Source organism: Hemitrygon akajei, chromosome 4, assembly GCF_048418815.1.
Source record: "Hemitrygon akajei chromosome 4, sHemAka1.3, whole genome shotgun sequence".
Lineage (NCBI taxonomy): Eukaryota > Metazoa > Chordata > Chondrichthyes > Myliobatiformes > Dasyatidae > Hemitrygon > Hemitrygon akajei.
Window position 1 is genome coordinate 42,165,976 of NC_133127.1, and position 14,464 is coordinate 42,180,439.

General features: G+C 40.7%; 1 protein-coding gene across 2 annotated transcripts in view; it reads right to left on the reverse strand.

The window, feature by feature from the left end:
* Window positions 1-5,051: 5,051 nt before the first annotated feature.
* Window positions 5,052-14,464, reverse strand: part of grid2 (glutamate receptor, ionotropic, delta 2) — a 1,108,967-nt gene continuing 1,099,554 nt past the window's right edge. For both annotated transcript variants that reach the window (XM_073042457.1, XM_073042458.1), the window contains one exon: window positions 5,052-10,991. In XM_073042457.1, the coding sequence (XP_072898558.1) occupies window positions 10,569-10,991 (423 nt within the window). In that variant the 3' untranslated portion in view covers window positions 5,052-10,568. The remainder of the gene's footprint in view (window positions 10,992-14,464) is intronic.

Genomic DNA, 14,464 nt, shown 5'->3' on the forward strand with positions numbered 1-14,464 from the left:
CCCCTCCATAACATCCTCCCTTTCTGCAGCTGTGAAACCATCCCTGATTAGCAATGTCTCTCCCCTACATTTTTACCTCCTTCCTGTTCCTACTGAAACATGTAAGCCCCAGAATACCCAGCAGCCATTCCTGCCCTTTGTTAGCCAAGTGTCAATAATGGCCACAACGTCGTAGTTCCATGAGACCATAGAACATTAGAGCAGAATTAGGCCATTTGGCCCATTGAGTCTTCTCTGACATTTGACCATCTTTTGTCTATTTCCCTCTTAACCCCATTCTCCTGCCTTCTCCCTGTTACCTTCCATGCCCTGACTTGCAAGAAACCTCCACTTTAATACACTCAATAACCTGGCCTTTACAGCTGCCTGTGGTAACAAGTTCCACAGATTCACTACCCTCTGGTGAAAGAAATTCCTCCTCATTTCCATTCTAACTAGAAGTTCTGCTGTTCAGAGGTTTTGCCCACTGATCCTAGACTCCCCAAATATTTTGCCTGCTGGTCCTCATCTCCTCTCCACATCCTTTCTATCTAGGTCTTTCAACATTTGATAGATTTCAATAAGAATCACCCCCCCCCCACCTTGTTCTTCTAAATTCCTGCAAGTACAGGCCCAGAGCCATCAAACGGTCCTCATATGATTAGCCTTTCAATCATGGAATTATTCTCATGAACCTCCTTGGAACCATCTCCAATGTCAACACATCCTTTCTTAGATAAGGGGCCCAAAACTGCTCACAATACTCCAAGTAAAGGCCCCACCAGTACCTTATAAAGCCTCAAAATTACATCCTTACTTATATATTCTTGTCCTCTCGAATGCTCCTCATTCAATAAGCCTTTCATTCCCAGATCATTCTCATGAACCCCCTCTGAACTCTCTCCAAAGTCAGCACATCCTTTCCTAAATAAGGGACCCAAGCTGCTCACAATACCCCAAGTGAGGCCTGACCAGTGCCTTATAAATCCTTGCTTTTTAATATTTTATTCCTCTTGAAATTAATTGCTAACATTGCATTTGCCTTTCTCACACCCAGCACAACCTGCAAGTTAACCTTCAGGAACTCCTGCTCAAGGACTCCCAAGTCCCTTTGCACCTTGGAATTTTGAAATTTCTCCCCAGACTAGACCTTTATTCCTTCTACAAAAATGCACACACTTGCTGAGACTGTATTCCATCTGTCACTTCTTTGTCCATTCTCCTAATCTAAGTCCTTCTGCAGTCTCCTTGCTTGTTCAACACTATCTGCCCTGATTCCTATCTTCATATCATCTGCAAACTTGGCCACAAAGCCATCAATTTGTCAACCAAATCATTGACAACCAAAACATAAATAGAAGAGCAGTTTTAACACCAAGCCCTGAAGAACACCACTTGTCACTGGCAGTCAATCAGGAAAGGCTCCGTTTATTCCCTATCTTTGTCTGTTGCCAATCAGCTAGTGCTCTATCCATAGTAGTATCTTTCCTGTAATACCATAGGCTCTTATCTTGGTAAGCAGTCTCATGTGTGGAGCCATTATCAAAGGCTGTACTGACTCTAAGTTCATCACCCTTGTTCCAGATACTTTTTGCATTAAAATAGACACATTTCAGTCTATCCAACTGACTGCAATTATGCTCTAGGCACTGATTTTGTGTCCAAAGTACTCATAGTTCCCAAGAATTTGTAGAAGAGTTGGTTGATTTTCATCCAGTCTGGTACAGCTCAAAGATGGGACCAATTACATAGATCTTAGCGTCTAAGCAAAGGAAAAGAAAAAAAAAACTCCCGAAGTACTTAAGTGTCAATGAAATTTTGAATTTAGACTTGCAAATTCAAGCAGTCTATACATAGTGAGCTATGAAGGTACTGTATATCAGTGATACTCGCAGGTCAGGAAGCATCTGTAGAGAGAGACGTACTTAATGTTTCAGGTTTATGACCTTTGTTTGGAATCAGTTCTGATAAACGGTTATCCAGACCAAGCATTTCTTTTATCTCCACAGATGCTGCCTGACTTATTTAGTATATTTTTAGTGTTTTCTTTCAGACTTACAGCATCTATAATTTTTATTTCAACTTTCTCTCTCCACATCAGTTGATATGTATTTTCCTCTTTCATTGAGAGAACTCACATCTCTCCAAATGGGGGCACTGGTTTCATGTTTCATTGGTTACAGAAAGGGAGTTGGGGGATGTGCAGTATTCTTTCAGTACTGCGCTGGAGCAGTAGTATGCAATCATATGCAATCACATGGAAAAGCTATGCTTGTTTCCTCTGGGTGCTCTGTTTTCCCCCCACATCCCAAAGACAAGCTGGTTGGTAGTTGAATCAGAGGGGAGTTGATAGATGTGAGTGAGTGTAGATTATAGGTATGGAACTGATGGTTGCATTTAGAAAGCCAGAATAGACAATTGGGCCAAGTGGTCCCCTTCTGTTTTGTAAGAGAAGTACTTACTGAAAAATATGTACCGGGGAAATATGTAGTAATTTCATAAAAGACTTGAATTCTGAATGTTATCCCACCAATTGTTGCAGTATTGAAGTTCACACTGCATCTTTATAAGAGATTACTTCCAACTCCTCACTGTTTGTCAGGAGTCCCATTATATTTTTCTTTGAACACTGAAATGCTTCTTTTTTGAAGACCATGACAAGGGCTATTCAGATGCATTCTCTCACAACTGCTTGGTGGAGAGAGTCAACAGCTTTAAATTCCTGAATGTTAATAAACTGGATAATTCGTCCTGCCCAGCACATGGATGCAAACACAAGGAAAGCATGTCAGCATCTTTACTTTCTTGGGAGTTTGAGGAGGTTTGGCTTGTCACCAAACACTCCAGCAAACTTCTACAGGTAGGCAGTTGGAAGTTACCCTGGCTGGATGCATTAGGCTTTGGTATGGCAATTAAAATTTGCATGAATGTAAGAAGCTGCAGAGGAGAGTGGACTCAGCCCAATACATCAAGAGCACAACTCTCCCACCATTGGTAGTATCTACATGAGGCACTTCCTCAAGAAGGCAATGTCCATCATCAAAGATTCTACTATTCAGGCCTTACCATTTTTTCACAGTCACCATCCATAAGACAATAGGATATAGGAGCAAAATTAGGCCAGCCAGGCCATTGGAATCTGCTCTGCCATTTGATCATTACTGATTTATTTTAACATTCTGCCTGTAACCTTTGAGAAACAATCAACCTCCACTTTAAATGATGTATCCTACACCGCCATCTGTGGCAATAAATTCCACAGATTCATTACTCTCTGGCTAAAGACATTCCTCCTCATTTCTGTTCCAAAGGGATGTTCTTTTGCTTTGAGGCTGAGTCCTCTGGTCCTAGATCTCCTACTATTAGAAACATCCTCTCCACATTCCCTCTATCCAGGCCTTTGTTAGGTTTTAATGAAATCCTCCCTTAAGCCCCAACAACTACAGACCCAGAGCCATTAAATGCTCTTCATACATTAACCCTTCCATTACCAGGATTATTCCTGTAAATCTTCTCTGGACTCTCTTCAGTGCCAGGATATAATTTCTTAGCTATAGGGCCCAAATCTGTTTGCAATACCATAGGCCAGAAGGCACAGAATCCTGAAGACCCACACCATTTGGTTTAAGAACAGTTTCTTCTCTTCGACAATTTGGTTTTTAAAACAACCGGTACAACCCTAATCACTACAGCTCAGCAATAACCTGACCATTATAATCACTCTGTTTTTTTGTTCTGTGTACCATCTTGTAAAAATTATGTATAATAAGTTGCTATAATGCTGCAATGTGATGCTGCTGTCAGTAAATTTATTATTACACCTGGGCATACATGTATTTGTGCATATGACAATACTCAGCTTTGATTTATTCTTAACCATTACCAAAACAACAGTGTACTTCCCGGTATCCCCATTCATCCTTCGACAAACTAACCCCAACATTATTTCAGAGTAAAATGCTAAATTCATTCAATATTTGAAATATTTTGATCAATTTAGATTGCTTTGTGACTAAGTTGTGCTGGGCACCTCTATGTGCGACTCGCCTTAACTCTTGATGGCTGACATTTTCTTGGAGTCAGACATGTACAAAATGATGGTCCTGCCTAGTGTACCACACAAGTCCTCCACTACTCAAGGAAAAAAAAACCTTTTATCTGAAACCTATGATCTTCTTTGATCATTCGTAGGAAGATTAGGATCACATTATGCATTGTTTGTAGGGTCTGGACTGCAACATTAGTGTCTGCCAATGCCAAATATCAATGCTTAGGATTATGAAAAGCTCATCCTCGGTCACCCTATCATGATTTGTGGGATTTTTAGATAAATCTCATATCACTACTGGTTCCAGTCACTTGCAATGGCATAGGGCTATTCACCGCGATAGAGCATTGTATGTCATGAGAGGTCCGTCTTAGGTAAGAACTTACCATGTTTCCACTTCCTCAACTTCTGGTTCATGTTCAAGGCACACTTTCTGGAGCTTCTCTGAGGTCACTTTAGGCAGAGTGCTCAGTGAATTCTTCACATGGTTTCCAATGGGAGCTTTACCAATTTTGGTCAATTTAATGAAAAATTTTCAGGGACCAAATTGAGCTTTGAAGCTACACACAATGGATCCTTAGACACTAAAGTGAAACTCTTTCAAGGCACAACATTTTTAATGCCCCTTGACTTTTGTGTCTTACTGTGACTGTCTGGATATAAATTGTAACTCCAGGAAGCTCCATGATAATCCAAAAGCAAATATAATCCCGTGAATGTCAATTAAAAAGTAGATGACTGCAGATGCTGAAAATCTGAAATAAAAGCAGAAAATGGTGGAAATTCTTGGGGGTCAGACCGCATCTGTGGAGAGAGAAATGAGTAATGTTTTAGTTTGATGAACTTCCATCAGAATAGTTCTGATGAAAGATTGAAATATTAATTCTGTTTCTTTCTCCACAGATGCTGCCTGACTTATTGAATATATTCAAAAATCTCTAGCTTCTATCTTACAAGAATGATTACCTTGAAATAATGAATAAAAGACCATTTAAGAAAAAGAAACAATTTTATTAGCCAAATAATACACAGAAAGCTTTGCCACTTGCATCCCCTTACTTCCCACCACCCCACCCAAAAGAAGTGTTCTGTATATGTGACACTTACATCAAAATAGGTTTATAAATATTGTTCATGGTTAACTATGGTTCCTTTACTAACCCAGTAAATTATTATAATCTGGTGTCCCTGTATATTGCGTCCAAATGAAAATCCATAACGACACTTTGATATGAAACAGAGAGAGGTTTTAGGAGAGTTGGGCATGCTTCCACCAACTTGCGTTCTTCTATAAACTGTCTCCCCGTGGTAAAAATGAATGTTGTCTGACACTGTAGACATTGTTTTATACAAATCAGCAATATACCTATACCGGACGCTATTTCAGACCAGATAAAAGAGAAAAATTAGCATCAAAATATATATTTTTATGTTTGTTCAGTTGTGCTGAACAAGAGAATTCAGAAGAAACAGCCATGAGCCATTTTTTAAATCTCAGTTTTTCACAGAATTTGAGTTAATGCACACCTAAAGTTGTTATCAAACACAGAAAAAATGTAGCTGCTTTCTAACTACCAGTTTTTTGATTTTCTTTTTTTAAAAAATGTTATTAAAGGTAAGGAAAACTCACCATGAATCTCAATTATTATTTGCTTCTTACAGAGTTACAGAGGAATTAATTGGATTGGCATTATGATTAAAACACATCTGTTGATTAGATTGCAGGTAGAACAACAACTGTGTGATGTCTTTTCATTTGGTTGACTGGAGTGCCCAGATGGTTTCAACCTTGCTGTTCATTAGCTGAAACTCATAAGCCCAGGGCAAATATAATTACATGGAAGGTATTGCAGTTAATGGTATACTGCATGTTTTAAATGGGTGTCTACTTTGTGCTGTGGAGAAGAAGAAGGAATTGCATCTAAGTTGGAATTCATTGATAAATGGAAAACTATGGGAGGCAGCAGTTCTGATACAGACCTAGAGGAGAAATAATGTCCGAGGGGTGTCCTCTTTCAGGGACTGGGTGGGGTGGGGTTGACGGTGGTCTCCAAGTACACATTCATTCGACAGTGTCAGATATTAACGTTGAGTACTTGAATACAGTACTAAGACAAAAAAATATACAATATCACACAATAAATCAATGTAAATGAACACATCAACTTCCATATCGCACCAACTTCTGCACCCACTTCAAACCACTGCATGATAAGTCACATCCATTAAACATCTACTAAAATGACCACCAATCAATTTGCAGAACATTCAGCTACTCCACTGCATATTCCTGCAGACTCAGCACTACCTCAGTCCTCACAATGACACTTCACTGCTCACTTGAACTAACATGCACAACATTCACTGACATAGTTATTGAGTCTTGCAGGGAGAGCACAGAAGCTTAATGAATAGGGACTAGTATACCTAGATGTTTTAGCAAGCCCCAAGAGAAGATAATAATGATTGTTAAGAGAACAACCATTTTACCTACTGGTGTGACAAGCAATATTGTGAAACAATGGGAATGATCACATCCTCATAGTTAACTCTCCTTCTCACAAACCAATTCCCTGTCAAGCTACGCTATATTGATTTATATATAGTGAGGGTATGAGCATTCATCTCTTACTTTCTCTTCCTCACCACACTATCATATCTTTTCATCTCTCTCTGTCCTGATATAAGGGCAGTGTACAGTAGCCACAGATGACAGAGCCACACCAAATGGTTATTTCAGACTTGTGACCACCAGCTCAGGTACTGGGCCTATTGATAATTTATGGGATCAGGCACCACATCCAGAGCAAAGTAAAGCCAAAATGCTACATTCCCAGAGGATTCAAAGTGTTGCCATGAAGGCTGAATGGTCTGCACAATTGGAATGCTTTGGACTTCAGGAAGTTTGCAGGAAAATCAAGAAGCAAAGATGAACCCAGTTCCAACTTGGCACCAGGCTGAGTTTAGAGTCCTCCTTTGCTGCTGTGATTGCAGTGTTGCAGTTGCAGTTTCTGAATCAACCAGTGTCTTGAGAGTTACTGAAGGTTCTTTACCTGCTGCCTTTTGACCTCTGCTGTCATATAAATGTGAATTACAATTTTCAAAGATGTTTGGTGCAGCCAAGTAGTATGTCCTCAGATACTGGGTATTTTGGGCACTGCTGAAACAATCTACTGGAGGTATGGCAGGTACTTTGCTCATTATTTGTTGCCCCACTCCTGTCTCTATGCTTCTGCTATCGCCATGGCGAGAGGGTGCCGTCTCAAGCCATATCTTTTAGCCCAAGTTTCTGTGAGATCATCCTCCAAAGCCACTTGCTGCCTCCTCCACTGTCTACAATCAAGTGTGGAGCAGACATAGGCAGAAGAATACAGCAGACAAAGGAATATGGAAGGTATGTGCCTAGCAAATGCACAATATTTTACCCTTATAAGGAATTAGTTATTATATAGCATCATAGAGTTCGAGTCACCTAGCACAGAAACAGGCCCTACTGCCCAATTTGTCAGTGCAGAATATCTAAGCTAGTTCCATTCATCTGTATCTGACATAAATTCCTCTAAGCCTATCTTATCCAAGTCTCTGTATCAATGGCTTTTAGTGTTTATTTTGTCATGGCTTTTAATTTTATACTGTGACTATTCCCATTAAAGTCAGTACTCAGAGGGATGGTAAGGTTAGAATTATTGTTGTTGAGGGAAATTGGATCAGAGAATGGGCAAACAGGGCAAAAAGAGGGTAAGAGTGAGACAATCCCCTCCTATTTTCTCCTTAGATGAACTGCATGTGTCCAATGTTTTCAGGGTCATATACATGATGATGCAATTCTCTAAATGCTCTGCAGATCCATCAAGGCTCCACCAAACTGCCCCAGGATGTGGGCATGAAGCATTAGCACATGGAGGTCTGCACAATCACATATTATGCCTTTCATTGGGTTGCTTGCACATCAGAAGGTCTCTAAAGTTGTCAAAGAACCATGCCTTTTCTTACATGTGGCTAACCTTGCAGTTAGTACAGAACGAAATGTGCTCCAGACACTAGGGTGTCCTTTACGGTTCACTGTTTATGGTCGCAGAGTGGGTGACACTGAGGGAGAATTCCTTTTTGCCGTGATTGAGTTGCAAAGCAGCACATTACGCATGGGGTCAATGACAGCCTGTCGCACGGAGCCTGCAAAGCTGCTGGTGTCTTTTACCTGCTTGCTCTTGCATGGAAGAAAATGCAATGTCCATTTGAATTGGGGCTCTCAGTGATGTCACTTGTGTGACTGTGGCCGGGAAACTGATATGTTATAAATACCCCCAACTCCAACCTGAAAGCAAATGAAGGCATAACAAAAAGTTCACTGTCACAGTCATCATGACAGCTTCTGGCAATTTGGTCTGTGTCCTGCTCTACGTCTGTAGCTGTAACTGTGACAACATCTTTATGAAGAAGTGCTGCTTAGAGATCCAGATGGGAGAATTGCTCCATGGCTACTCTAGAAGGAAATATCCTCTCCTTGAATTTCTTTCTTCCAACATCTCCTTCTTCCTATTCCTTCAAAAGTTACTACTCTGTGCTCCCACCACTGTATTGTCTCTCCAGCTGACTATCCACAGCACTCAGATCCAAGAGCTACCAGTTTGTGTAAAGCTTTCAAAGTCAAGGCAACATGCTTCAATACCTGCCACATCACTACTTTAGCAATGAAGTAAAGTTAGAAGCTCATCATTTTATTAAGGAATTCTAGCAACAGACAACAGAAATCAATAAGTTTCCAGTGATAGATGATCACTATAAAGAATGGTAGTGCACATGCTGAGCCAAGAGACACTATTGGTGGGAGCAGAAAAGTCCAACAAAGCATGGTGGCCATCAAATCATTGAATAGCAACATGATCTTCCTGGCATTACTATCTGTGATGAATCTTCTCTGTGTCAGTGCCAGTACTTTCTCTGTATATCTTAATTTCATTCACAAGTGTGCATGCTGCTGCATTTTGGATCTCTGGCAACAACCTTAATCCCAAAGAACAAATACCAATGAGGACATTGCCCACAGACATGTAATCGTGAAGAGTATCATTGGCTTTTCTAGTCAGCCACTACCTTGTTCATTGCCTCTGATTTTTGATGTTAATATATATTGGTATCATGGTTTGACTACTGCTTCATGAGCTCCCCAAATTTAAAGCTGTGAAGTTAATACAAAAGTAATGCTCCCATGTGCATGAAGCAGATAGACCTTTTGGCCTCTGCATAAAGATGTGCTCGTGTTTTAAACAACATTGTTTAATATAGATTTATAGAATGAAAAAAAAATCCAGTGCCTTCTCAACAGCTTGAATTTCAAAACAAGTTGAAGGATAAATCTTTGTGTGAAATTGAGCCATTTAGTTAAACTATTTGTTTAAAGATTCAACTGACATCAATTGATTCATGTGGTACAATCATTTCTTTCTGGGACACCATCTTTTGAACAGTCAGCTGCGTAGACAAGTTTGCTACTTTCCTCTGCTCCCCATTAAGCCCATATTGAAAGGTACCTTCAAAAGAAATTTGAAGAATATTTCCAAGAAAGACTGTGGTGGGAGAATTATTTGCATTAGAGAGCTGGCATTGAAATAATGGGTTGGTTGGCTTCCTCTGTGCTGTAAAAGTATGATAGCTATGAGCTAAACTACAACGACGTCATATATTAGCTTAACTTCTTTTAAAAAATTAGGATGATCTTGCTTTTTGATAACTTAAACGTAACTCTTGCAAAGCTTGCATGAAACTGTGTTTAGAGTTTTAAAGTATAATTCCTTATTCTGGTGAGTATTTAAACCAAGATGTGCATTACTAATCTAAAGAGTTAATATCTGTCATTCGCTGCCCAGAAACACTGTTATACAGCTGCAAAGAACCAAAAGACTCAGCATCAACATTTTGCTCCCTTCAGCAGTGGGAGCAAAGGCTACGCCCAGTAAGGAAATGCTGACATTTACATCAGGCAATAGTGAACTTACTAATACCCTGGAATAGAGGACTAACAGAATTGGGCATGTGGAAAAAACTGGATTTAATCTAAACTGTACAGTAGAAAACATCTGCACATAGTACAACCTCTCGACCTTTCTCCCTTTCTAAAAAAATTATGCAAGGATCACACACACGTTAACTTTATTTCCGTCTTTGAAACAATATGCCAGAAATATCTCTACAAGCACGTGATGGCTTCATATATAAGCAGCCCTATAAGATGTAACATTCTGGAATTTGTGGCCTGAATGTTCATTACTTTTAATGGTAAGTCGTGCTATTGGTCCAAAATGGGATATCACATGAAATAGTCATCAGCAAAAGCATTGAATCCAGATGCAGCGGAAATAAACATACTTGCTTCAAACAGGCTGGTTATTGCGATTATATCTGGGAAAGCTGTAACTAAGATCCTGGCTTCTTGTTTTAAAAAAAAACAAAGAGAAAGCATGTTCAAGTTAGTCCTACCACAAATTCTATTGTCTCACAAACTGAGTCCTGGTTGGAAGGAAAAGGGCTTGAAATGTGACATTCAAATAGAGGTGCCCCGGTCAGGGTCGTTGTTGAGGTTGTACACAGATGATGGAGTTGGCTGGTAGGGGATGGAGGACATGGTTTTAATGGGACTTCTGAAGAAGCCACCGTTGGGTGCCCTGCTTCGGAAGGGGCCAGTTCGGTGGTCAGGCATTGGCCCGAATGAAAAGCCCGAGGCGGCTTTAGCTGACAGGCTGCGGCTTATAGTCTGGATCTGCTCTGGTATGAAGGTAGTGGTGGTGATGTGCGTGTTTCTAAAGTCGCTGATCTGTTCAAGAGCTTGTCGCGTTGGAATGGTGTCCACCTCCAGGGGAGTCAGGTCTACCGACGAGGTGGAGAACTGCTTGTGGGGGCTGTCGTCGTCTGTGCAGAGGCTGTTGACTCGTCTGTGTAGGTGCTCGAGGTCAATCTCCTTATCATCCTGTCAATGGGAGCAAACAGAGAGAGAGAGAGAGAGAAAGAGAAAGAGAGAGAAATTAGAGTCAAAATATCCATCAGGACCTGGACTGGAACCAGTCTGATCTGAGCCACTTTCAGGAGGAGGGAAGGGGAATCCTGCAGAAGAGAAAGCTTTGTCAGTGATGTGATACCTTCAAGCAATTCCTGTGACAGATGTCTGGACTGGTCATGAGCAAGGAAGAGGCAAAATGTTACTGAAGTCTTCCGTATATCACTGGCCTTGTCATTGGCACTGATGGTATCAATTGCTATGTTAAATCTCCCAAAACCCCCACCATCTGGGCTATACCATCTTCTTGCAGCTATCATCTGGCAGGACATACAGAAGCCTGATGTCCCACACCACCATCTGGATCTTGAACCAGCACAGTCTTAATCACTACTTTAGTATAGAAATACCATGTCACTTTACACTGCAGTGAACTTTGTCTTCTTTTGTTCTACTTGTGTCTTTCTTGTATAATTTTATGTTTATGTTTTTCATATGAATATGTGTAGCTGATACACTGTATATGCCAGTGATATTGCTCCAAGTAAGTTGCTCATTGTACTTTTGCATCCATATGTCAGGCCAGCACATGCAGGCCCCTCCCAGATAACAGGAGTCACCTGCCACTCATTTCATACTCATGACCTGCAGCCTATTTAACCCGCTTCTCATCCGCAGTCCTTGTTCATTCATTGAAACATCTGACCTCAACCAGTTGCTCCTAGCATTCATTCTGTCTGGCTGAAGTTTACTCTATTGCCTGCTGTGTTTTGTTTTTGTTCTCTTTTGTTCTGTAGCCCTCCGTTGTTATTAGTTATTGTTCACTGCTGAATTGTCTTCACTGCTCTGCCCTTGGGCCAATTTTCCTCTACATCCCCTGACACCAATATTAAACATATGGCAATAAACTCAACTTTGACTTTGATGTTGAAGTTTGAGGAGCTATATCGCATCTTTCCTGTGGGTACATTACAGTCTACTGGATTTAATTCAGTCCTCTGACTTTAGAAAACTCATTGTTTCTGAAAACCAGCCATTTTTGCATCCCATTCATGTCCCCTTTACTGTTTTTTCTCTCAGTGGATCAGTCTGCACATTATAATAACACATTGGTAATACATTCTACATAAATAAAAGCTTAATCTGATCTTTTCTGCCTCTTAACTGCTACATCAGGTCATCCAGCTCTATCCCCTTTTACCACCAATCTCACTCTTCCATTTCTCTGTAATCCAAATAACTGGCTTCTCCCTTTCCCATTTCTGATGAAGGGTCACAGACCTGTTTCTCTTTCCACAGATGCTGCCTGACCTACAAATTTTTTTTTTCCAGTATTCTCTGTTTCTAAAATCTCACCTTCATGTGATCAAACATCTGCTTTCTATTAAGGCTTACAAGGCCAGGCTTGGAACCAAAGGAGGATTAAGTCCCCAGTTTGATCACTAATAACATCAAACACACAAATACATTCCTGTTGGGAAATATAGGATAGGTGGGGAAAGGAGCAGAAGCTGAGAGGATGATGCAATTAGTCTCTCAGCCTGATATGTGACTCAGTGGAAAACACAGCAGATATCATTTCACAAAATGCTAGTGGAACACAGCATCTATAGGAAGAAGTACAGTCGACGTTTCAGGCTGAGACTAAAGGGCCCCGGCCCGAAACATCAACTGTATTTCTTCCTATAGATGCTGCCTAGCCTGCTGTTCCACCAGCATTTTGTGTGTGTTGCTTGAATTTCCAGCATCTGCAGATTTCCTTGTGTTTGCAGATATCATTTCATTGGCTTTTCACTCAACCTTGGAACATCTGGACAACAAAGGTACATATATCAGAATGCTATTTAATCACTACAGTGAGGCATTCAATACCATCATCTCCTCAAAATTAATCAATGAGCTTTAAGAACTTGGCCTCAATACCTCCTTGTGCATTGGATCCTTGATATCCCTACTTGCAGACCCCAGCCAGTTCAGATTGGGAACAACATCTCCTCCACAATCTCTATCAACACAGCTGCACCACAGGGCTGTGTGCTTAGCTTCCTGTTCTACTTGCTTTATAATTATGACTTAATTGCACAGGTGCAATGCCATATTCAAGTTTGCTGATGACATCACTGTCATTGGCTAAATCAAAGGTGGTGACGACTCTTCATATAGAAGGGAGATTGAAAATCTGGCTGAGTGGTACCACAACAACAACAACCTCTCTCTCAATGTCAGCAAGACCAAAGAGCTGATTATTGACTTCAGGAGGGGGAAACTGGATGCCCATGAGCCATTCATCATTGAGGGATCAGAGGTGGAGAAGGTCAGCAACTTTAAATGCCTCAGTGTTATCATTCCTGGCCCCAGCATGCAACTGTAATTATGAAGAAAGCATGGCAATGCCTCTACTTCCTTAGAAGTTTGTGAAGATTCGGCATGACATCTAAAACTTTGACGGATTTCTATAGATGTGTGGTGGAGAGTATAGTGACTGGTTGCATCATAGCCTGATATGGAAACACAAATGCCTTTGAATGGAATGTCAGAATCAGAATCAGGTTTATTATCACTGGCATTTGTGATGTGAAATTTGTTAACTTTTCAGCAGCAGTTCAATGCAATACAGGATCTAGCAGAGAGAGAAAAATAATAATGATAAATAAAATAATCATAATAACAAATAAACAAGTAAATCAATTATGTATATCGAATAGCTTTTAAAAATGTGCAAAAACAGAAATACTGTATATTTAAAAAAAAGTGAGGTAATGTCCTAAGCTTCAATGTCCATTTAGGAATTGGATGGCAGAGGGGAAGAAGCTGTTCCTGAACCGTTGAGTGTGTGCCTTCAGGCTTCTGTATCTCCTACCTGATGGTAACAGTGAGAAAAGGGCATGCTCTGGGTGCTGGAGGTCCTTAATAATGGACGCTGCCTTTCTGAGACACCGCTCCCTAAAGATGTCCTGGGTATTTTGTATGCTAGTGCCCAAGATGGAGTTGACTAGATTTATAACCTTCTGCAGCTTCCTTTGGTCTTGTGCAGTAGCCCCTCCATACCAGACAGTGATGCAGCCTGTCAGAATGCTCTCCATGGTACATCTATAGAAGTTTTTGAGTGTATTTGTTGACATGCCAAATCTCTTCAAACTCCTAATAAAGTATAGCCACTGTCTTCCCTTCTTTATGACTACCTTACAAAAAGTAGTGGATATACCAAGTCCATCATGGGTAAAACCCTCTCCCAACAATTCAGCATATCTACATGCAGTGCTGTCTCAGGAAAGCAGCATTTATCAAGGATCTTCACCATCCAGGCCATGCTCTCCTCTGGTTGTTGCCTTCAGGAAGAAGCTGGAGTGTCCTCAGGACTCACACCACCACCAGGTTCAGGAATAGTTATTACCCCTCAACCATCAGGCTCTTGAACTAGTGGGGATAACTTCACAGACCTTCAC